The 24,066-nt window shown below is 32.8% G+C and overlaps 1 protein-coding gene across 8 annotated transcripts; it reads left to right on the top strand.

The window, feature by feature from the left end:
- Window positions 1–696: 696 nt before the first annotated feature.
- Window positions 697–23,210, top strand: LOC143234326 (uncharacterized). 8 transcript variants are annotated; one of them, XM_076471612.1, is made up of 4 exons: window positions 769–1,053; window positions 9,809–14,711; window positions 16,692–17,019; window positions 20,898–23,210. In XM_076471612.1, the coding sequence occupies exon 2, from the start codon at window positions 9,901–9,903 to the stop codon at window positions 10,279–10,281; it is 381 nt and encodes a 126-aa protein (XP_076327727.1). In that variant the 5' UTR covers window positions 769–1,053; window positions 9,809–9,900; the 3' UTR covers window positions 10,282–14,711; window positions 16,692–17,019; window positions 20,898–23,210. The 8 variants fall into 8 exon arrangements, with proteins under 8 accessions (XP_076327730.1, XP_076327727.1, XP_076327729.1 ...); XM_076471611.1 differs by lacking the exon at window positions 769–1,053 and adding an exon at window positions 6,435–6,543; XM_076471613.1 differs by lacking the exon at window positions 769–1,053 and adding an exon at window positions 8,564–9,597.
- Window positions 23,211–24,066: the final 856 nt, after the last annotated feature.

The raw sequence follows: 24,066 nt of genomic DNA, 5'->3' as shown, positions 1-24,066 counted from the left end.
TATTACATTTATTATCAATGATTTGTTCTGTGCCAACCAAAGGGGGTCGAATCCCGAATTATAGCATTATAAGCCACAAAGTTTACCGATGAGCCACCAGAAGGCTATATATGAGTGTGTGTATTTCCATATAGCAAAGACATGTCAGGCTATCTGCTGAGACCACCGAGTGGAATCGAACCCCTGATTTTAGCGTTATAAATCCGTTGACTTACCTTTGTACTAGAGGGGGACAGGTTTTATATGAGCGCCAAAAAACCCACAAAAACTGACTGATGTGTACTTTGTTCTTTTATTAAAGTATGGTCACAAGGCTAAGTCACTACTCATTATACAATGATGTCATTAGGAAAAAAAGAGTAACACTATGGGATAAGTACACTGTTAACTTTTTTTAAATTACTACGAAGTACCTGAGTTTTTAATGTTATTTATATTTAAAAAAATTAACTGCATAGCTCCTGGAAAATTCTAATTTTTTACTAGAGCAAAGTAATGAATAATAAATATGTGGAGACCACCTATGCCTTTATTTCCGAAATTTTAGGTACTGCTCGAAAAAGACTCATAATTTTAATCTCAGAAATAAATATTTTAATTTCTTTGAAGGAAACTATACATTTTCTTAGTAAAATACTTCTTTAACTTACGTTTCAAAACCTGTGATTTTATTTTCGTTTTTGAGCTACAGCGTAGAGAGTATAGTGGTCATGCTTTATGTTAAGCGACGCATGTAAATAACCCGCTGCTGCATTGTTATCTCGATCTAGTAGTGTTACTTCTTTTTGTTGGGTTTGTTTGTTTTATGTTGTTGTTGTTTTTTTATTTTGCGCGAAACTACACAAGGGCTATCCTCGCTAGCTGTCCCTAATTTGCCAGTGTAAGATGAGAGGAAGAGCAGCTTGTCATCACCGAGCACCGCTACTCCTGGGCTAGTTTTTTTTTTACCAGCGAATAGTGGGATTGATCGTACATAATAACACCTTCATGGCTGAAAGGAGAAGCATGTTTGGTGTGATGGGGATTCGAACCCTGCGGACTTCAGATTGCGAGGTGAGCGTTTTCTGCAGCTCTCCGTGTTTTCTTAGGACTAACCTTACAATGTCATAGTACTTCTTTTCGTTAGGACTAATGTATCGATATCGTACTAAGTACATCACGAGCTGTAAGAACGTATCATTATAATTGAACTTCCACAGTGTTTTCAACAATGTATGTGACCTCCTCTAAAATTTACATTATCGCTTAAAGATTCCAGTGCCACTATAAGGGAATCACATTTTTCATAAATTTTTTATCTCTGATTCTGAAAATTCTTGGATTTTTTCAATTATCTGACCTTTAGCTTTGTGCAATAATTGCTCATTTTAAAAACATGAACTCATTTTAAAACCTATACAAAATAAAATTATACAAAGAAAATCGAACAGAAGTGAAAAAAATCAAGCAAAATTAACAATAACTGTTAGAGAAATAACTCTACGTATATTGTAATAATGTATAATTATCTAACTTATAGTTATAATTTATTAGATATAATCAGATATAAAAATGCTACTTAAAATGAGTTATTCTGTAACAATAATAATAATTCCATAAAAAGTTTTAACTAATTGACAAGTAGTAAATCGAATGATTAAATGAATTAACAGTTAATACTTAAAACAGCTTCTCTGGATAAATAATTCATAATAATAAATTAATAGCATTAACTCTGTTATTATTTATATTTCTACACAAATATGAAATTGTTGTGTGAGTAAAAAAATATTTCAAAATACCATAGTTATAATATTCGCTCCACAGCCTAAATTTATTACTTCTCTTTGTTTGATTTTCATCTTGTTACTTTCGCTTGGCTGGATAGTGAGTAAGGCGTATCCATCTTCGGTTTGGAATGAAATGAAACGTAATATTTTTCTTTGTTTATTGTTAATAACGAAGAGTAGATTTTCTGAAAACAGTATAAATGAGCGACACAAGTGAATCGAATGAGAATCTTGATTAAAGGATTAATAATTTAATTAAACAGCTTGTTTGTCTGAGTAATATACAAATAACTAAATTGTATCAAATCTGCAGAATCCTTGAATTTTTATAGTATACTGCGAGAATAAATTAGATTTGAAAACACCATACATATCCTATCATGCGAACAACTTCAGTAAAATAATATTCTGAATATTTATTATTTTCTGTTACATACAATTATTATTAGAAAATAATGCTAATATTAATTGTTAAAATTACTTACACTGAAGATAGTTTTTCAGATCAACGCGTATTTCATTGTTTTATATTTTCACTGTCATACACTCGACTTCGATGTTTTATAAAATATCACTTCAACCACTATTTATTCATTTTTCCTGGTAATTAGAGAAACGAACTTAAGTTTCTTTAAAACACTTTATTCGGTGTAAATTGTTAAGAAAATCAACATTGTTGGAACAACGACGTTTCTTTCTTGTTCTGAAAAAAATACTGATTTATATTTGCTGAGAATGTGGATTTTATTGTTTTCATTACTTGGTTATCGACTTCACTATTCTATAACGAACCCCCTTTTTATTTATTTTCCAGTCATGATTACGGAATTGTGCCCAAACTTTTGTGAAACGTTTTTCTGAAAGTAAATACAAAAATTTGGTTTGTCTTAAATGCATGTATGATAAGTTGTCACACTTAATTTCAGTTTTGGCCAGGTGGTTAAGGAGCATGACTCGCAATATGAAGGTTGCGGGTTTGAATTCCTGTTACACCAAACATGCTTGTCCTTTCAGACGTAGAGACGCTATAATGTTACGGTCAATCCCACTATTCGTTGGTAAAAGAGTAGTCCAAGAATTAGTGATGACTAGCTGCCTTCCGTCTAAATTAAGAACGGCTAGCGCAGATAGCCCTCGTGAAGCTTTGCGCGAAATTCAAGAAACAAACAAAAAAACAAATACTTCCAGTTTTAAAGATATTAGGTTCGATTTTGGTTACAGATTTCTTTTAAAAAATCAAATTATCTGTTATTAATTAGGCAGTCATATTATTTGGAGACACTGATCAGATATGAAAAATTTTAAAAATAAATTATTAAATATTCAAGGTAAATATATTCGTTACAGAGAAAAGAAGGGGTAGCTGCAAGTAAAAACCAGGTTTACTCACAAAGGGATTAAGAGTTTAAATTTAAAAAAAAAGCATCATAAATTTAAGAAATTTAAATTGACTGGTATGACAGGAGATTTAGAACATTATAGAAGATTAAGATAGTTGGTCAAACAGGAAATTAAGACAGAAGGTATGAGAAAAGGTTTGCTAAAAACGTAAAAATTAATACTAATGATTCCCTTAAATACATCAAAAATAAATAGAATGTTATAACTGGGGTAAGATCACTGAGGGATGATAAAGGAAAGCGAGTGTCTGAAGGTTATGAGATGGATGGGTTATTTATAGGATAGAACAACCGACATGGAACAATATGTCCCATGTTGTCCCAAAACATTATGTTATGTTATTGTGTTGAAAAGTTAATAAAAACGGTCTTTACATAAGTTTCAACCAGATTTGTTTGTACGATCTGTATGAAACATGACAAATTAGTATTTATCGCGGACCTACTGGAACAGCAGTAAGTCTCCGGATTTAAAACTAAAATCGAGGGTTCTATTCCCCTTGGTGGACACAGCAGATAGCCCAATATGGCTTTGCTATAAAAAACCACACACACTCAGACTTAAAAGTGATTTTTATATATTTATCTTTGTTTATGAAATATTTCAAAAGTACGATTTCGGTTAAATTGTTTTCATAGTCTATCTCTCTATAAAAATGAAGTGTCATCTGTATGTCTCCATCTTTCATACCTCCAGTTTTTGGCCAAGATCAACGAAACCATGAATGATTCTTAAAGATTTTTCGAGAAATAATTCTAAAACCCATGATTGTTTGTTTGTTTTTGAATTTCTGTGCTAGCCGTCCCTAATTTAGCAGTGTAAGACTAGAGGGAAGGCAGCTAGTCATCACCACCCACCGCCAACTCTTGGGCTACTCTTTTACCAACGAATAGTGGGATTGATCGTCACATTATACACCCCCACGGCTGGGAGGGCGAGCATGTTTAGCGCGACGCGGGCGCGAACCCGCGACCCTCGGATTACGAGTCGCACGCCTTACGCGCTTGGCCATTCCAGGCCAACCTAAAACCCATGAACGAGACGAAAGAGAATATGCTACAATATGTTAACCACACTACATCTACTATAACTAGTGCCGACGAGGCCTTTCACACACGACCAAGAACCATCAGGCTGGCCAGGATATGACAGATGTGGTGATATTCTGTTTGTTTTTGAATTTCGCGCAAAGATGCACAAGGGCTATTTGCGCTAGCCGTCCCTAACTTAGCAATGTAAGACTAGAGGAAAGGCAGCTAGTCATCAACACCTACCGCCAACTCTTGGGCTACTCTTTTACCAACGAATAGTGGGATTGACCGTAACATTATAACACTCCAACGGTTGAAAGGGCAAGCATGTTTGGTGTGAGCGGGATTCAAACCCCGATCCTCGCATTACGAGTCGAGCGCCCTAATCGTCGGGCCTAGTGGTAGTTTGAAACAATACATATCATTAATGTAAGGAGTCGCATTCAGAACTTCTCTAGTTACTTTGAAAAACCAGAACACATTTTAATTTTTTGACATTTTCACCCGTTCCCTGGTAATTTCGTTTATTTTGGTTAAGTAATGTTGTATTATTATTAAGGCTTTGAATTATAGATATGTTCTATTTTATCATAGGTCTAATCTTGCTGTTTTTAACTTCATTTTTGTTTTTTCTTTTCGACGTAAATAATAGCTGTTTAAATAGAATTTACAGTATTTAGATATATATTTATTTCAAACTATTTTATCTGATTATTATCAAACCATAGGTTGCGCTAAAACTAATTTCCTTTTACTTCATCTTTGATGAAGGTGCTGTATTTTTCTGTATATTTCTAGTTGTGTTTTTTTTTAATTCTGTACATACGCTCAGGATTGCTACAGTTATCAGCTGACTACACATTTACCAGCTTTCCTGTTTCCTGTTTTATTTCTCTCGCTTGCTATCTTCCTGTTTACAAACGTGTGTTTCACTTGGCCCAGTAATTAATACCCTTGGCTTAAAACCTGTCGATCGCTGGATCGAAATTTTCAATCCTGAAATAACAATGGGCCACTTTGAGCACGTTTCCCAGAGTTACCCACTATGGGGAGCCACTCACAAAACTCAAATTTTTTTGTATAATAAATTCACAAAGTACAGCGGTATGCCTTTGCTATAAGAAAACAACACACAGATATTTTCTATTTAATCGAGATATTTTACCACGAACAACAGTAACTGTTTGAAAAATAATGGCAACTCATATGAAATTACTTTTAAATTAAACTTTTTATATTTTATACACTGAATGAGAACTGGACATTGACAAGATACAGCCGATTATTATTTACGGTATTTGACCGACTAGTGTAAGTTTGAGGTCCTCAAATATGAAACTTATCAAAAATGACTTTCGTTCTATTTTGAGGCAGCAAAGACTGGTAACTGACCATTCTCTTCACTGAAGTAGATGTCCTAAGAGCGCTAAATATGGGTGAGATTATATCAAAATTTGTAGCAACCAAAGTTAAAAAACAAATAATTTAATTAATTAAAGAAATTATGAAATATCTTAAATTGTTATTATATGTTCAGTTGTGATAATTTCAGGAACCTCTCCACAGCATAAATATAATTTATTTCACACCTACATTAGTTCTCATTACAGAAGTTTTGTTATAATTTCTTCCTTTATTACGTTTTCCAGTACACCTATACAACCTCAGTGTTTGTTGATACTCTGAGTGCCATATAGTTAGTATCATAACTCTAACATTAGGATAACAGTGAAATATTAATAACATTTCATTCATTTTTATAAATGTAAATACACGACCTGTGCCTCCAGTATGTATCTTTATTAGCTCTATATTTGGTTTTTATATTTTCGTTAAGTGCTATTGATATCGTTGTAAGATACCGATAACTCCTGACGAAGCTGTAAAGAAGAAATATCGAGCAAACAAACAAATACGGGATATTTTTATAGACTTAAATAAAATCGCGGCCAATATCTCCAGAATGTATCTTTATTAGCTCAATAAAAAACTTATAAAAAAAACTCCAGTTTGCGTTAGAAAATTAAGAATAATAATTTTATACAATTTTAGACTTGGAAATACAACATCACAGAACAATTTTATGTACTAGTCCTGAAGAAGCCGTCAAGGCCAAACATTGGTTGAAATAAAATATATATTTTAATTCTCTGAAGTGCAAATTTTGCTTTCTTTTCTAACTTTTTAAAACCTATTTATATTTGCCTTTTGCTAACATTGATTGGAATCAAGTGTGCACGCATGCGCATTTCGATAGTGAGGTCATGCATTTTCAGGGCACATGACTGAGTAGTATTATAAAAGACTGCATTGATGGTCTGAATTAAAAGTTTCTTAAGCAGGTAAGAAACTTAACTAACTTGTATCATATAATATAGTAAATAATTTTAATAATTGTTTTTAAACTAGATTAGTGAACTTGTCGGATATCGATAGATTCTGACGAAGTATTATAGCGAAATAATAAGCTAAGAAAATAACATTCTGGAGACGTGAGAAACTCCAGTCAGCGTTAAACAAAGTTAAAAATATGGATAATTTTAATTTTTTCCTGCTTATAATTGTCTGGAAAGTTGTTGTTCTAAGACGTATTTTTAAATAAACATTTTATGTACTTATGACAAAATTTAACCCATAGATGTAGATGTATTAATTATAAAAGGTTTATATTCGTTTTACAGTTTGACTAGTATTCCTGTACAATGTACAATGCTAGCAGCGGTATGTCTGCGGACTTACAATGCTATTGTTCGTTACATTACATCATAAGCCTTCTGAATACTTAGTAATTTACAATTATTATTTCTACTTTTGTTGACTCTGAGTTCATTAAATTTAACTATCATTGTTTTATTGTTGTTCTAATGGTAAGTTCAACTGTAGATTGTGCAGTAAATTATAGTTTTAAGTCGGACGGCTGCAATAATTAACCTTATCACAAAGTTACACTTAAGATAACTTACTGTAGACTACTAATACTGACTATTGACATTGTACTAAATTATGATATATATAATGTATAAACATTTCTATGGTAGGCCATTTATCGTACATTATTCTTAGATCAAGCATGTAAGTACCAACAAATTTTAATTTACAGAATTACTATGTTGTTTTATGTTTTCATTTATAATTTTTCATTGTAACAAGTTAACTTCTAAGACTTATGTAAAATACGAAAAATAATAATATTAAATTGTTTATACAGATCTTTTGTTGGCTAATATAACTTATTATAATTAGCTTAAGTAAAAAGAACGAAGACTAAAACTTATTATAGAACGTTATTGTATATAATACAAAATAAGTGGGTTTTTCTTTCGCCATGCAAAGAGTTAACAAAAGGAACATTAAAGGATAGAGACGCTGACAAAGTTAAAGAAGTAGGATAAAACTGGTTGTAGAAATTTATCTCATTAAAAATCAAAATAAAGGGGTGTGAAAATCTCAGAGTTACAGCACAAGTCAATATCTTGGTTTATCATGTACCATGAACGATAACAAAACAGTTCACTGGCCCAGTGTTCAGGTAAATGTTTGTGGAATTATTCGAACTTCATTTAGTTTTTCTCTTGTGTAAGAACTATAGAAGTGAATTATTAATGAATCTAAACTCAAATATGAATAAATAAAACTTTTTTTAATGTAATCGATATTTCACTTTTCTCTATAATTTATTGAAAGGAAAGTGACAAAAGGGTATCGTTACAGCACTTGAAAAATAAACGATTTGTTGAAAGTAGTACATCAACAACACCGTAATAAATTGGCTGCTGCAGCAGATATCGTAAGAGTGAGGATAATATTGGAAAAGCTGGAATGTTATTCCAGAGGAAACGAAAATATTTAAAGTTAGTTAAAGAATATGAGGAAATTGTTGTTTTGAATTAAACACAAAGCTACACAATGGGCTATCTGGGTATCGAAACCCGGTTTTTAGTGTTATAAGTCCGCAGACATACCGCTGAGCCACTGAGGGGTATATTAGGAAGAAAAATTATTGAAGAAAGGTAAAAAAAAATCCAAAGTTATTTAAACATAAATAACTGAGGAAAACCTCTTTCTCATTATGTGTGTGTGTTTTTCTTATAGCAAAGCCATATCGGGCTATCTGCGGAGTCCACCGCGGGGAATCGAACCCTTGGTTTTAGCGTGGTAACTCCTCGGACATACCGCTGTACTAGCGGGGGCCTTTTCTCATTATAATTTGTTTCTTTTTTAATTTCGCGCAAAGCTACATGTGGGCTATTTATGCTTGCGTTCCTAATTTAGTAGTGTAAGACTAGAGGGAAGGCAACTAGTCGTCAGTTGAAAGGGTGAGCATGTTTGGTGCGATGGCGACTCGAACTCCCAATTACGAGTCGAGTGCCTTAACCTCCTGGCTATACCAGGCCAGCAATTATTCTAACCAGACTTGTAAAGTAATAAAAAGTAGCAAAGTGCAGTAAAATATGTTGAACTGCCTAAGAACAGCAAAGCTTTATTTTTCAAAACTTACATGATATCTGACTTATTCCTTTGCATTTAGGCCCAGTATGTCCAGGTGGTTAAGGCGCTCGACTCGTAAACTGAGGGTCGCGGGTTCGAATCTCTGTCTCACCAAACAGGCTTGCCCTTTCAGCTGTGGGGACGTATTATTTGATGGTCAATCCCGCTATTCGGTGATAAAAGAACAACCCAAGATGTGGCGGTGGGTGATGATGACTAGCTGCATTTCCTCTAGTCTTACATTGCTAAATTAGGACGGCTAGCGCAGATAGTTTGCGCGAAATTTAAAAACAAGCAAACAAACATTTGCAGTTACATGTACACAACAACAAAAAAGGGTCTGATAACACTATGTCACAAAATTTTTACTTTTTACTTGTTCCTGGGCAAAAAGTGTTATTTCCCAATTGCTAATGCCTAAAGTAAATGGAAAAGAACTATTTTTCTGTTCAAACTTTACTTTTGTGACCTGAATAATGAAATTTTCAAATTTACCCATTTTCCAGAATATTCCAGGTAGATTCAGTACTGAGTAGCTGATAGATAATTTTTTCGAACTTACAAGAATTTTCTAGAATGTTGTAGAACTTACGACAATTTTCTAGAACTTTCCATAGTAATATATATGCAGGGACTCACAAATTCAGTTTAGTTCTAGCCCCGTAAAGTGAACACATAGACCTATCTGATTTTATCAAAGATGACACCAAGAAGTTGCAAATATTCTCCAGACACATTCTGCCATGTATATGGTCAATTTATTAAGACAAGAGAGAAAAATTACTCTGTGACTGCGTCTGCTAAAATGTGTGAAACATACAAGGCATATTTCAGCATGCCTGTCGGGGACCAAGACAAACCCTGGGCATCTCATTTTACCTGCGAGTGCTACAAAAAAACTCTAGAAGGTAAGACGAACAATTGTTGCTTGCTTGTATAGTAACATTTTATATTATACAAATTCTAGACCTTTTAAAATTTAAATATATTTTAATTTTTTAAATTTCCAATGGTATAGAATATTTCATATAAAATATCTTGCATGAGCCTCTTACACATTAGTTGTGGATGAAATAAATTTATTCTTCATAATAACAATTTTATTTTGCTCTTTTGCAGAATGGCACAGAGGGATAAAGAGAGCCATGAAGTTTCCTATTCCAAGAATTTGGGGTGAACCTACTGACCACTCAAGCAATTGATACTTCTGCATGGTGGACCCTTCCAAACGTTGGGCTGGGAAGAATGCATCTGCTATCATATATCCAGACCTTCCATCATTCATTGCTCCAGTGACCCACTGTCCTGAACTTCCTGTAGCCATTCCATCAGAGAGAATGCAGCCATCCTCAGAAGAAAGCAACAAATCAGAAGAGGATGTAGACGTTGAAGATCCAGATTACAATTTCAGAGGTGCAGCTGGTGAGAGAAACCCATACTACCCCAACCAAAGAGACCCCAATGACTTGATTAGAGGTCTTTGTCTAACAAAGTCGAATGCCGAGCTTTTGACATCTAGGCTCAAGGAGTGGGATTTGTTAGATGAAAGTGTGCAAGTCGCAAGTCAGAGGAAGCGTCACCGACATTTTTGAAGCTTCTTCGCTCGTCAAGATGGGATCTGCTTCTGTCGCAATGTATCCGGTCTGTGCGAGGCAATTGGAACTGCCTGTAACCCAAACGAGTGGTACCTCTTCACTGATAGTTCATCCAGAAGCCTCAAAGCTGTGCTGCTCCATAATGGGAATAAGTATCCGTGTCTTCCCCTGACTCATTAGGTGCACCTCAAAGAGGAATACAACAGCGTCAAGACCTTGCTAGAAGCCTTGAAGTATGGTGAGTATGGCTGGGAGGTTATCAGAGACTTCAAAATGGTGGCATTCCTGATAGGTCTCCAAGGAGGCTTTACCAAGTTTCCTTATTATCTTTGCCTTTGGGACAGCAGGGACACCGCAGCGCACTACAACAGGAAGCACTGTTCACAACTGTCCGAGTTCTTTTGGAGGAGCCACAATGTCAAGTGTGAGCCACTAGTGGACCTCCAGAAGGTGTTGTTCCCACCATTGCACATAAAATTGGGTCTTATGAAACAATTTGTCACAACTCTTGACATAAGGAGTCTGCAGCCTTCAAGTACTTTCGAGACTTCTTTCCTAAACTGTCTGAGGCAAAGATCAAAGCTGGTGTCTTCGTTGGGCCACAGATAAAGAAGATCCTGGGATTCACAGAATTCCTCAAGAAGCTCGGTTGGAAGTTTAAAGGGAATAATGGCCATTTTCTGTACTTTTACAACATAAGCAATCAAGAAATAACACATACTATCCAGGAACAAAATTTGTGTTACATAGTGTAATGGATAACGTGTTTCTAGAAATTCGAGTCGTTGTGTTATATAAACATGGGACACTAGGCATTCAATTTTATCAGTCTTGACTAATTGAGCGATCTCGTCCAAATTTTGCGTATGTTATTGACCACATTTGTGAAGATATATCACGAAACATGCTTCATGAAAGCAGATCATTTTTTTACACTTGTAAAATTATAATTTAGTGAAAACGAATTAATATGAATAAATTCATATAACATTATAAATAGAACAAATTGTGAAAAAAATTTACGAAAACCTAATGATCGTAAAGTTATCGCTCCAATTGTTTACCCAAAATATAAAGTATGCAGTTTTACCCTCATTAACAAAAATGTAGGAAACTGGGCATCTACTTAATATTTAGTAGGTATTTACTGTTGTGAAAACAAAGTAGAAATAATTAATTACAAAAATACTGGTCTGAAGTTCATTATATATGTATTTCAGTAACATTCGAAGTCCTAGTTCAAACATATATAATATGGGTTATAATTGTTGTTCAGTTAGCGCCCAAAGTTACAATGAAGAAACCATTGTTATAATTGCACAATGTTTCGACAAGATTATATTGTCATCAGCTATGGTAGTAGTTTACATAAACGCAGGACAAAGAAGTCACTTGACCGGAGATTACATAACGGCTTAGTAAAGACTTCTTAGAACTCCGTAATGTTGTTTAAGAGTGGGCTGTTTTCATCCGTTGATATAGTTTCATTTATTTTACATTTGTTGATGTTTGGTTCTTTGTTTGAAATCAGAACGTTTTGGTATTAATATACTGTGTTTGTTTTGTTTTTTTTAGTTGCGGTGGCGGTAAACATAAGACAGTTTTTTCTTATGTTCGGTGAATCTAGTTTCTTTGTTGTAGAATTCTGGACAGTTATTACCCATTATTTTATAAATGACGTTGGTATCGCGTGTTTGTATATAATTTTTATTTAGTAATGATTTTTGATTAGAATACGATGTGTCAGTGAATTTGGAGTCAACAGGGTTTTTCTGTTTATTGGCATGCTTTCTCCAAATTTTCATTATTTGTGAACTGAATTCAGGGAAAAATGGTATACTGCAGTGTACCATTGCGTTTGGTGACTTCTTTGTTCCATATTGTATATATGGTTATAATATATATATGGCTCGGCATGGCCAAGCGTGTTAAGGCATGCGACTCGTAATCTGAGGGTCGCGGGTTCGCATCCCCGTCGCGCCAAACATGCTCGCCCTTTCAGCCGTGGGGGCGTTATAATGTGACGGGCAATCCCACTATTCGTTGGTAAAAAGAGTAGCCCAAGAGTTGGCGGTGGGTAGTGATGACTAGCTGCCTTCCCTCTGGTCTTACACTGCTAAATTAGGGACGGCTAGCACAGATAGCCCTCGAGTAGCTTTGTGCGAAATTCAAAATCAAACAAACAAAACAAATATATATATACAGATATTGCGGTATCTGTGTGAACTACCATAGCTGATGTTAATATAATCTTGTTGAAACGTCGTACATGTATAACAAAGTTTTTTTCATTGCACATTCAGTTCGTCTCCAAACCTTTTATTTTCTAAGAAAGTGTGTTTATCATAATCGATATCTAACTTAAATTCTTCGACAATATCCTGGATAACTCAGAATCACTTATGAGCTGTAGCACGTGACTTCTTATGATGGGTTCACATGAATTTGGGTGCGTAATTCCTTATGACCTTTCTGAGTCCAGTGTATTGGTTTCATTAAACGCGGCCTGGTATGGCGAGGTAATTATGACGCTCGACTCGTAATATGTGGGTCGCGGGTTCGAATCCTCGTCGCACCAAACATGCTCGCCCTTTCAGCCGTGAGGGGGTTATAAAGTTACGGTCAATCCCACTATTCGTTGTAAAAGAGTAGTCCAAGCGTTGGCGGTGGGTGGTGATGAGTAACTGCTAAATTAAAGACGACTAGCGCGGATAGCCCTCGTGTACCTTTGAATAAAAATGCAAAACAAACAAATCTATTAAACGTTCTCCTGGTATTTCACAATACTTTTGTCATTGACCATCCTTCTATGTACTTGTGCCTAGTATGATGCAAATATCCTAGCTTGTACGGTATTATTTTTGAAGGATATGTTTCTCTTTACTTTCGCCCCCCCCCCCAATAGGATAGCAGAATGTTGGGGGACCTGCTAGAAACCGATTTTCTATACCCCTGATGGGCAGACCACAGATAGCTCATTCTGGAGCTATATTTTTGATTACAAACAAACTCTTTGCATTTTTCATTAGAATTGTAATTAATGTACAAAGAAAATGAAAATACAGCTACAGAAACGCATGAATTGCATATTACTTAGCTTTGATGTTAAACAGCTGTCACAAACTGCTAAACGTTTCACTTGTTTACTCGAATGAGGGGTAAACAACAACAGAATATTTTATTTTTCACACACTACTAATATCTGATGTTAATGCATTAACATACTCTAATGTTAACTAAAATTCCAGATCAAAATGTTTAAGATCGAACAAAGTCTCAACGACATTTCAGTTTAGAAAAAAATAAATAATAAAAAAAAAACATTTAAATGTAATACTCGCCAGGGGAAAACTCAACCTGATGACTGATATTTACTAAACAAGATACAACTGTCTATTTCCCTCCATGCTAACGTACCAGTTTGGAGTATCAACATGAAGTTAAAATTATAGTCAAACCCTTGAACATATTTTGCTTAACTATCATTGAAACTTTAAGTATCTGACAATAACAAGAACTTCCTCGAAAAGCTTTAAAAAGATTGAATCGTTGTGTTTTATCTACTTATGTTTAACTAACCTTAACTGTCAGAACGTACAATCCTTTTATTATTAAATTATGACACGCTATGTTTTGTTAATGTAGTTTTATATCCTTTTCTGTCGCTTCTTTCCTCTTGGCACAGTGGTATGTCAACGAACTCATAACGTTAGAAATCGGGTTTCGATACCTGTGGTAGGCAGAATAGAGTTAACGCAATGTGTAGCATTGTGCTTAATTACAAACAAATCTTTCATCTCTGATAAATTTATAAAATATTGTATGAAGAACGCTATTTTATTTTATATTTATAACAAGCTCATAAAAGTAATCCAATACAGCACTTTTGAGTAATATTAATAATCATCGAAACCACACAATAACGCACAAATTATTCATAAAAACGAACGATGAAGCAGCCAGTTACTCAATTACTTTTCAATATGAAAACTATCTAACGTTTTTAAGATCACAGAAAACTTTTTAATCGATCATATTGTATATCGTGTCTCTCTTATGGTCAATAATGTTCGTGGTGCTAACTTATACGCATACAACTAGAACAACCCAATATTCTGATATTGAATATATTTATAGACATCTTACAGACCAATCTGGATGAGATTATTTTACTGGAGGTAAAATGATAATATGATACTGTCACAAGTGTGATTTCTTTGGTACCTCATGGTTCATTATCTCTAAACTTCGAAACTGCTGAACCTTATGGATAAGGTAACTCAAATTTTTAATGGGAGTAAGTGGACGATCTTTGTAAGAACGGAAAAGAAGCCATTTAGGATAAAAATGGCCAAAAAAGAAGTAACATGGACAATCTCAACAATAAATAGTTGGAGCATCCTAAAAGACTGACAGAGTCGCAGGAGGTATTCTAGTTCGAGTACTATAATTGAGAAATGGAAAAAAATATAACGTAGTAATGATGGATCATTTTTAAAATGAGTAAAGATGTAACGCAATACCAAATCAAGAAAATGTAACATCTCAGAAACTAACTGTGTACTCAGGATGTTATTATATATTCTTTTAAACTCATTGTCTCGAATGATGTGGCTAAATAAACATCCCTGGTAATCTTTATAATAAAACAAAAAGTAGCTCTAAATTCTAAAACTGGCATGGCCGAACGCGTAAGGCGTGCGACTCGTAATCCGAGGGTCGCGGGTTCGCGCCCGCGTCGCGCTAAATATGCTCGCCCTCCCAGCCATGGGGGTGTATAATGTTACGGTCAATCCCACTATTCGTTGGTACAAGAGTAGCCCAAGAGTTGGCGGTGGGTGGTGATGACTAGCTGCCTTCCCTCTAGTCTTACACTGCTAAATTAGGGACGGCTAGCACAGATAGCCCTCGAGTAGCTTTGTGCGAAATTCAAAAACAAACAAATTCTAAAACAAATGATTTATGTTGGAATGGAATTTAAAGATTAATTTGTGAGAGATATTATTATATTTCAGTTTGCTCAACCTGCTCCTTAAAAACCAATAATTACTGAACTTTCGTTAAAGAAATGCCTTTACGTTTCTAAGCAAGAATTACATAAAAGTATAACTATAATAACACGGTATTTAATTAACAGTTAGAATCTTACACTTTTGTCACCCAATAGGACTGCGGTAAGACTAACGATGTACAATGTCAAATATCAGAGATTCAATTAATCTCGGTGGACACAGTAAATAGCTCGATGTTGCTTTGCTATAAAAAAAAACACTCCCTTCCGCACACTTACATTTTTTTATTCTAACTGATAAAAGATTTGGTTTGTTTTGAATTTCGCGCAATGCTACAAGGGCTATCTGCGCTTGGCAGTGTAATACTAGAGGGAAGGCAAGTGGTCATCACCACCTACAGCCAACTTTTGGGCTACTTCTTTTACCAACGAATAGTGGGATTGACCGTAACATTATAACTCCCCGGCGGCTGGAAAGACGAGCACGTGTGACGGGGATTCAAACCCGAGGTACTTAGATTACGAGTCGAATACCTTAACTAGCTGGCCATACTAGGCCATTGATAAAAGGCATTATTACTCAAAGGACATGTAGTTTGATGTTTGATGAAAGTGTGTGTATTTCCTGTGTTATTTTTCATCAGCCTTTTTACACCGATGTATAGTTTGCTTATGAACATGGGAAACGTGTTGTTAGTCTGGTGAATGCTTTGTTTTGCCCTTAGACATATAATAAATATCATATTTCTTCGGTTTTAATTTAAATTGTTTGCGGTACAAATCAAATGGCAGGTAGCGATATTATTTGATATAACATAATGGTGTTATTAAAACGAAAGAAATACTACGACTTAAATGTAGTGTTAAATACATTAAATTGTAACATTGTGTCGAGTTTCTTGAACTTTTAAACTCACGAAATAATCGTTATAGCCTGTATAGTTTTGGAGAATTTTTGTTTTTCAGAACAAAGTTGTGAATAATAAAGATATAACGCCTACCAATGTGTTTGTACCTCAAAACTCGAGTGCTACTCAGGAAAGGTATTCGTCATCACTTCGATTCGATGTTATAGCGTCAGAAATAAAAAGTTTAATATTTTAGTCTAAATTGCCCATACTCTTCTTATCGAAGAAATGTTTGAATTATTTAAGAAAATTTGTATAATTTTTGTTTTTGCAATATACTAGGAAAGTACAAAAGTAAAAAGAATGTTTAAAATAGAATAACGTTTATACAGTGTGAAACATTGAGTAATAGTGAATGTATTTGCCGTGAGTTAGTTGGTGTAATTAAAAAGCGTATATTAATCTAGTAAAGAAAAGAATTTATCAAGTATATTTTTATCTCAAAGCTTGCGGTTGTTAAAGATCTTTTTTTTTTTTTGTTGTTATAGTGTTGATTAGGGGTCAACGATTTCTCTTACTCTGAGATCTTTTGTAGGCCTAGCGTATCACTGAATAAGTGTCATGTTTCATAACAACTGAGGCCTAAAGCAGCCTGCCAGTGCCATTGCGTGTCAGTTTATCTTTATGGCATTATAGTTAAACCCAAGAGTGAGAGAAACTCTTCAAGATTAATAATGGAAACAGAAAATATTGAAGAAGAACTAAAACAAACATGTACTGGCAGAATTCGCCATTTACTTTTCAGCAAAGAGGAGTGGGATGCTTATGTTTTAGAAAAAGTCAGAAAAAGAGAAAATAAAACTAAAAAAACAAAAGGTAAGCTAGGTTGGAATTCATATTTAAAACATTTAGTCTTTATATTATAATATTTTGTATATGTTTCTATTCCATTTAGTGTTATATTTTTAATATACTTTCCAAGAGGTGTCTGAAAAAAATAATAAGAGATCAGAATTAAATAGGAATTGCTTTTTACTTTGTTATGATTATAAATTCTTCTGCTAGTCCGATAACATTAAGAATTCAATCAGCATAAGTTTATGAATAATTTCTACCAGTACTAATTCATGTGAATATACAGCAATCCAACAATAACTAATTTACCCAATTTAGTAATTATTTCATAACAATAACTTGTTCATACGAATATCTTGTATATAAAAAATAATTATTTTGATAAGTATTCTAACAGTTACTTATTTTGTAATAACTTTTGTTAATGTATAAAAGGTTTTCTAAGTATTGTACCAGTTAATGAAATTTATTTGTTTTCATAACTTTTATTAACATTTTTATGCACATAATAGTAGATACTTCAGTAGTCATTTACTTGCATGCATTTGATCAGTTATTGCAATGAATATTTATTTTTATATGGTTTTTATTTGTTTGTGTTATAAATTCTGTTACATGTTGATGTGCTTCTTAATGTAGCAACAAAAATAAAATACATGAGCTAGAAGTTGAATGTAATTCACTGTTCTGACAAAAAAAGTTTTAAATAGAGTGGTTGTTTCTAGACTGTCTGTTAAATCTGTTACTAAGTATTAAATTTTCTGTTTGAGGTTTACCTATTACCTAACATGGTTACTTTTTAAAGAATTATTCTTTAAATAAGATAGATGAATTGTTATTAGAATAGGATTTATCATAACATAATGTTTTGCAATAGCAAGGTACCTATTGGTCCATCTGGGCTGTGCATTCCTTTAAACTAAAACTATTAAATGAATAAATAAATAAAAAATCTTAAATCCAGTCCTTCAAGAGTGGGCAGACAATAGAGGATTGGAAGTTAGCTACTGTCACATGTCTTTTTAAGGGAAGTGTTTAAAGTTATCAGAGTAATTATAGACCTATTAGTCTTACATCAGTTGTAGGAAAAGGTTTGGAAAGTCTGATAACAGATGTGGAATATTGCTTAAGTCTTCATTAGTAAAAGCTGAAGCAAAAACAGAGTTTAATAATCTCTTAACCATCACATACAAGCCTTCCTTTATCATCCATTGATGTTCCTACATCAAATATTTTCCACATTTGACCAATGTCTTCAGATAACTCGGCTACCCAATTCACAACAGAAAATTGTCGTAGCATTTATTCAAAATTTGTTTTTTTGAAATTTGTATAAAAATATCATTATTCATTATCTCCATATGCATTAAAACATCAAACCTAATGGAGCAGTGATCACTTGCACCCAGGTGTTCTCCAGTTTCCATACTCTTGTCAATTTATATATTAGAATTTAAAAATAAACTTAAAATAATATTGTTTCTAGTAGGTTCCCTAACCATTTGATGAAGAAAACAATTTTAAACTGTTTCCAAAAACCTTTCTCCCTCATGGTTTGACTCTAGTATTTCCCAGTTCTGTATGCCTGAAATAAAAATCACTCATAATTGTGACTTCATTAACAGTTGAAATCTTAACCTCATAGTAAAGTTTCTCAAGTTTCCTCTGCATGGTGGTTTGTAATAGATTTCCACTAAAAGCCTTTTTTATTTACATCTACTAATAGAACCCAAATGAATTCAATTGCTTTGCTGTTATCTTTGACATCCTCAAACTTCAACAGGATGTAATTCACATTTTACATATAAAACCATTTCCCTCTATTTAATATTCTGTCCCTATTAAATAACTTACAACTCTGTATTTCAAAAACATTTCTGTCACCAAAATCATCTACATTAACAATATAATACTCTTAATTTTTATTGCATCTAATCTGCAGTATATATTTTGTATTTATAGGTATTTTTGTAATTGCAATACAATATTTCATCTATTTATAATAATAGAATCATTTAAATTATTGTTTTTTGTACTAAGTTTTGATTTTACTGTTTTCTTCTTAGTTGTACTAATAATATAATTATGTTTGATGAACATTCCAGAAATTTAACTTATTATTTAGGAACGAAAGCAACATATGAACATTGTTCATCACATTATTTCTCAAAAGTAAAATTATACCAGGATCTATCTGTCATATTAATATACAGTTTAAATAATTCACAACAGAAGATTGGTGCTATTCGCTCACAGAACTTGTCACGATAATTCTCAATACTCCCAGTAGAAACATCAGGTTAACAGATCAGTTTCTTAGATGTTTTTCCCTTGCATAATTGGTTTATTTTTCATTGTATGCTATATTACGCAGTTTGTGTGTACATTTGGTTTCTTGTTTATGGTGTGTTATACAATTTGCATCCACCCTCTCACTGAAAATCTCAAAACTGGATGACATGCAAAACCTTTTATTTAAAAGTTTGAACTGCAGTTAATTTCTTATGTAATTTTAGCTAATCATACACATCAAATAAGATTTTCTAAGTTAAGGATGTATTTGCCATGCAATATCTGGGGTGTATTAGTGAATGTTAATGCTATTACATTCCTATTAACCTGTATTGTATATTTCAGTTGTATTAGTAAAACTAAGAAAATACAGTTCACTAGTGTATGATTATAAATGGCTACAATGGGCCAGATAGATAATACATTGATATGTTGTGTTAGAATTTTCAGTTACTAGAAATTTTAGTGATAAGTAAGATACTTTATTTTTACTGAATAAAAGCTTTTTGTTGAACTAGTTTTTAAACAGTCATGAAGTAAGAGCAATTTGTTATGGTGGTTTTGTATTTTTGTTGTAATTGTGCATCTGAAAATTAAGATTCATTTGATAAACACAGACGAATAACATTGGACCTAAGAATAGGTTTATAACTTTTAACATGTTAATTAGAGAGTTATTTGAAAAGATCTGTTTATTTGATAGATGATGCTTCTGGTTTGTGAAATAGATCTGTATGCAGTGAAAATAACATGCTTTGGTAACTGTGTTATGATATAATTGTGGATAAAATGTTATGTTTTTAAAATATATTTGTTGTATGTTTTTAATTTTTTTATGTTGCTTGAAAAGTAATATATATATACATACACACACACACACCTACTATTAGCTTTTCTTGCTTGTATCCTGCACTGTATAATTGTGCATGTTTATATGGCACATTTACATGCCAATGAGTTCTAAGCCTGCATTGGAATTCATATGAACTTTGACTAAGTCAACAGAAATTAAAAAAAAATGTTTAGTATAAAATGGATATGAAAAGATTGTATAAAATCAACTGTATAAGTTCAAGGCCAAGAAGGACTGCTGTATTACTTCTCCATGTGTGTTATAAGTGTGACTGTAATGTTCTAAATAAACTACTAAAGTGGATCATAAAGAATCATTATAATAGTCCTAGATTAGATAAAAACATATTTCATGAAGTACTAGACTGCTATAATACACAAGATCTACTGTTATAACTGTAGTTGAAAAACGTACTTTAAATGTGTTATGAAGTAGACAAAGGTAGTCAAGTAGAACCAGGATATAGGTGTAGAACATGGACTGATAACATATCATGAAAAAAATTGTCTTTTTTAGCAGTTTCATGATAAGAAATAAAACTCTACATGCATGTGCATTATTAGGTCTTTAAATGAGACGTACTTATTTTACATATATTTAAATTTATCACATAATAAATAAGCATCTTTATTTACATATACAATCTGTATTTTTATATATATATATAAAATATATATAAGTGCATATATATTTGATGATATATATATATTAAAATATATATAAATTTTATATATATACACACTTTTTTTTTAAGGTTGCAATTCACAGGGTTCCAAGGACAATGGTGATGAAAGACAGTCCTCAGAAGATAAACCTAAAAATTAATAGAACAGCAAGCAGAAGCATTTTCATAGAATTATAAGAAGATTTGAACAATCATAACTAAATTGTTTATCTTGCTTTATGTGGTTAGTGTTGTATGGCTGATTAACTAGACATGCTAAACCACATTTTTAAGATGTCTTCAAACTAGTGATTTGGTATAAGGATACAATAATATATGATTTTTAATGATTTTAGTTGTTTGTGTTATTGTTAGACTAGTTATAATTTTATTCATTCAGTGAATGTGTAAGTCGTCACATGGACAGGAGTAAGAAAATAATGTAAGTTATGTGAGATTTGATATATTAATTGACTTTTATTTATTCAAATATGAATCACTATGTGCGTTATTCTTGTTTGAGTTACTTTAAATAATTTTGTCTCTGACAAAAGTTGTTCTCCTAACTATTATAAGAGAAAGTAAAACATATTCAGTGCTATTTGAGATTTTGTTGCATTATTTGCACAGTATCATACAGTTTAGCTCATTTAAAGTGTCATATATTTTCCTACCCACCTCTTGTATACACTGTTTCACTTGTATATTCTTTGTGTATGTATTATCACTTACAAATACTTGTATCTACAGGATAGTTTGTGTTTTTGAAGAAATGGAATATTTATTATGGTTTGTGGTTAAGCTTCTGTATGTTTAAGGACATAACGTAGTAGGAGCTTCTTTTGATAAAGTAAATTATTGGCTATGAAGGTGTAGGGTTTGGTTTATATACATATATTTTTTAAGACACAAACAATTTTTTTTTACTTTGTTTTACTGGTGTGAAGCTGCCCCTTTTTTGCCTGTGAATAGTTTGACATGAAGTTCAGGTACTTATGTGTGTGTTTATTAGTTTTCTCTAGTTATAAGTGGTGAAGTTATATTCCTGGATCTTCAACCAAAAAACATAGAAAAAAAGAAAGTAGTTTCTTTTATTTAAAAGGTGAACTTGACATTTTTTTAACTTAGAAACTCAAGCTTCTGTCAGGTAAGAGGAAATAAATTACGTACCAAAACGTTTTCAATGGCAGCATTGCTCTGTGCTAATAAACCCCAAATAACACGAACTTCGTAAGTGAAAGTTTCCTATCAGTATTCTCTTGGGAGTTCAGATGAGCAAGGAATTCTTCAGTAGAGTCAGCATCATGTGTCCAGGTCATGAGAGTCATCTCCCTAAAATGACAATATTGTTGATGATCTTGGAGCACATTGTAGGACAGAGAATACTGTGTATAGTGAGATATATTACCCCATGGCTAAACCTTCAAGTAGTTGAAAACTTTAGTGTTTTTGTAGTAACTATTAGTGAAGATTAACAATTAGTTCCAATTAAAACTGTTTCAGTGAGTGATTTACTTACTAGGAAAAAATCAGTGTTGTAACAGGTTATAATTATTGTGGGTGCTGAGAAGGATTTCGTCTACTGGCATGTTGGAGAAATGTTCTGAGTATGAAAAATATCTGACGTATTACTTGGTTCCTCCACTCTATCGAAGTTTTGTTGTTTGAACAGAATCTTAGCTTTCATCAGTATGCCTTTCCTTTAGTTAACTTTAGAATACTATTTTTGTGATTATTTTAGAATAGAATAACATTTTACAATTGGAAGTTTTGGTCCTGTTTTTTTGCCACTGAGAAATGTATTAATTTTCTTCTCCACATGAAGTCAAGATGACTTAGTCTGCTATGTGATCATTGTTTTCAGGTTCAGTAGTCAGGCCTACACACCCTTTATATTTAATGTTAAATTTATTTCTTAATACTTGTTTATTTACATTTGTATAGGATAGTGTATATGGATTACAATGTTATAGAGTGTAGTCTGAAGCTTTATAAATTTTGCACAGAATAAGTAGTTAAAGATAGTAAAGACTGTTTTGATCTGTCATATAGAACTAGGTAGGTGCTAGGTCTGTTGAAGAAAGATGATGTGAATGAAAATAAAAAAAACATTGGTTTGGGACCCTCTGGATACCTGAAAAGTGGCACATGTCCCAGAGGTAGAGTAATTGTATTATGTCTAGCTTCTGATGAACTGCATATGTATTTTGTTATTCCTTCACTTCATATATAACATAAAAGTTGGCTCCCTGAAGATACTGATTTGTTGTGTACAAAGCATTAAATATTCTTCAGTTATTGACTGGTAATTCCTGTTTCTCCCTGTATTTAAATTTGTAAACGAACACCAAATTTCTGTAAGAAAGTTCATTTCAAGGAGTAAAAATATTGTTTACACTAGAACTAGGATGTTTTTCCTTCTTAAAAAAACAACACATAAAATAATAACCAAATAGGTAGTCAAAGGTGGTGAAAACTTTTGATCTATAAAGTAATGATGAAATCTAGTTTCTACTAGAACTAGGTAAGTGCTAGGGCTGTTAAAGAAAGATGATAAATGAAAGTATTATCATATGTTATATGATAACATCTGTTTTCTGTTTTGGAACACTCTGAATAGCTTAAAAGTAGTATGTACCCCAGAGATAGAATGACTATGTCTTGTAGTTCTTCAATATCTAGCATGTGATGACTAGAAGAACATTCAGATAGCTTTTGTATTGTTTGATTAGGCATCGATATCACTCCTACATAGAGAGCGCTAGTACATTCTTCTCTAAATATTATTTGAAATAACATTTAATAAGATCTTGGTGAACATAATTATTAGCAGTTAGCATTCTTAACATTTTCTGTTATTGAGAATTAACTGTTTCTGGTAACTTCTAATCAAATACTATTACTTGAAATATTTCTCATTCAGTCTGCTGAACTAGTGTTATCACATTCATTTGATTTTGTCTTGACAAATACAGCTCACTGAAATTATTCTTAACCTTACTTCCTAGAACAACTGTTTATAATTATACATTTGGTTGAGTACCTTATATTATGAAAATTAGCAAATCACATGACAACCACTGTCAATGTATTGTTGAAGTGGAACAGAATTTTATAAAGATACATATTCACATTGTTTAGGCAGTGCAGTGCCACAGAAAACTGATCTGTTTGGGGAATGATGTGTAACAGCTCTTTTCATTATAAAATATTTAAACACACAGATTGAAAAGATGCCTTCAAATCAAGGATTTGGACT

Source organism: Tachypleus tridentatus, chromosome 12 (assembly GCF_004210375.1).
Source record: "Tachypleus tridentatus isolate NWPU-2018 chromosome 12, ASM421037v1, whole genome shotgun sequence".
Classification (NCBI taxonomy): domain Eukaryota; kingdom Metazoa; phylum Arthropoda; class Merostomata; order Xiphosura; family Limulidae; genus Tachypleus; species Tachypleus tridentatus.
The sequence above is the reverse complement of the archived record's forward strand: the minus strand, read 5'-3'. Positions and strand labels throughout refer to the sequence as shown.

Excerpts from the sequence above, each read along its gene's own strand:
- LOC143234326 (XM_076471612.1), top strand. The coding sequence starts at position 9,901 with ATGGTGGACCCTTCCAAACGTTGGGCTGGGAAGAATGCATCTGCTATC.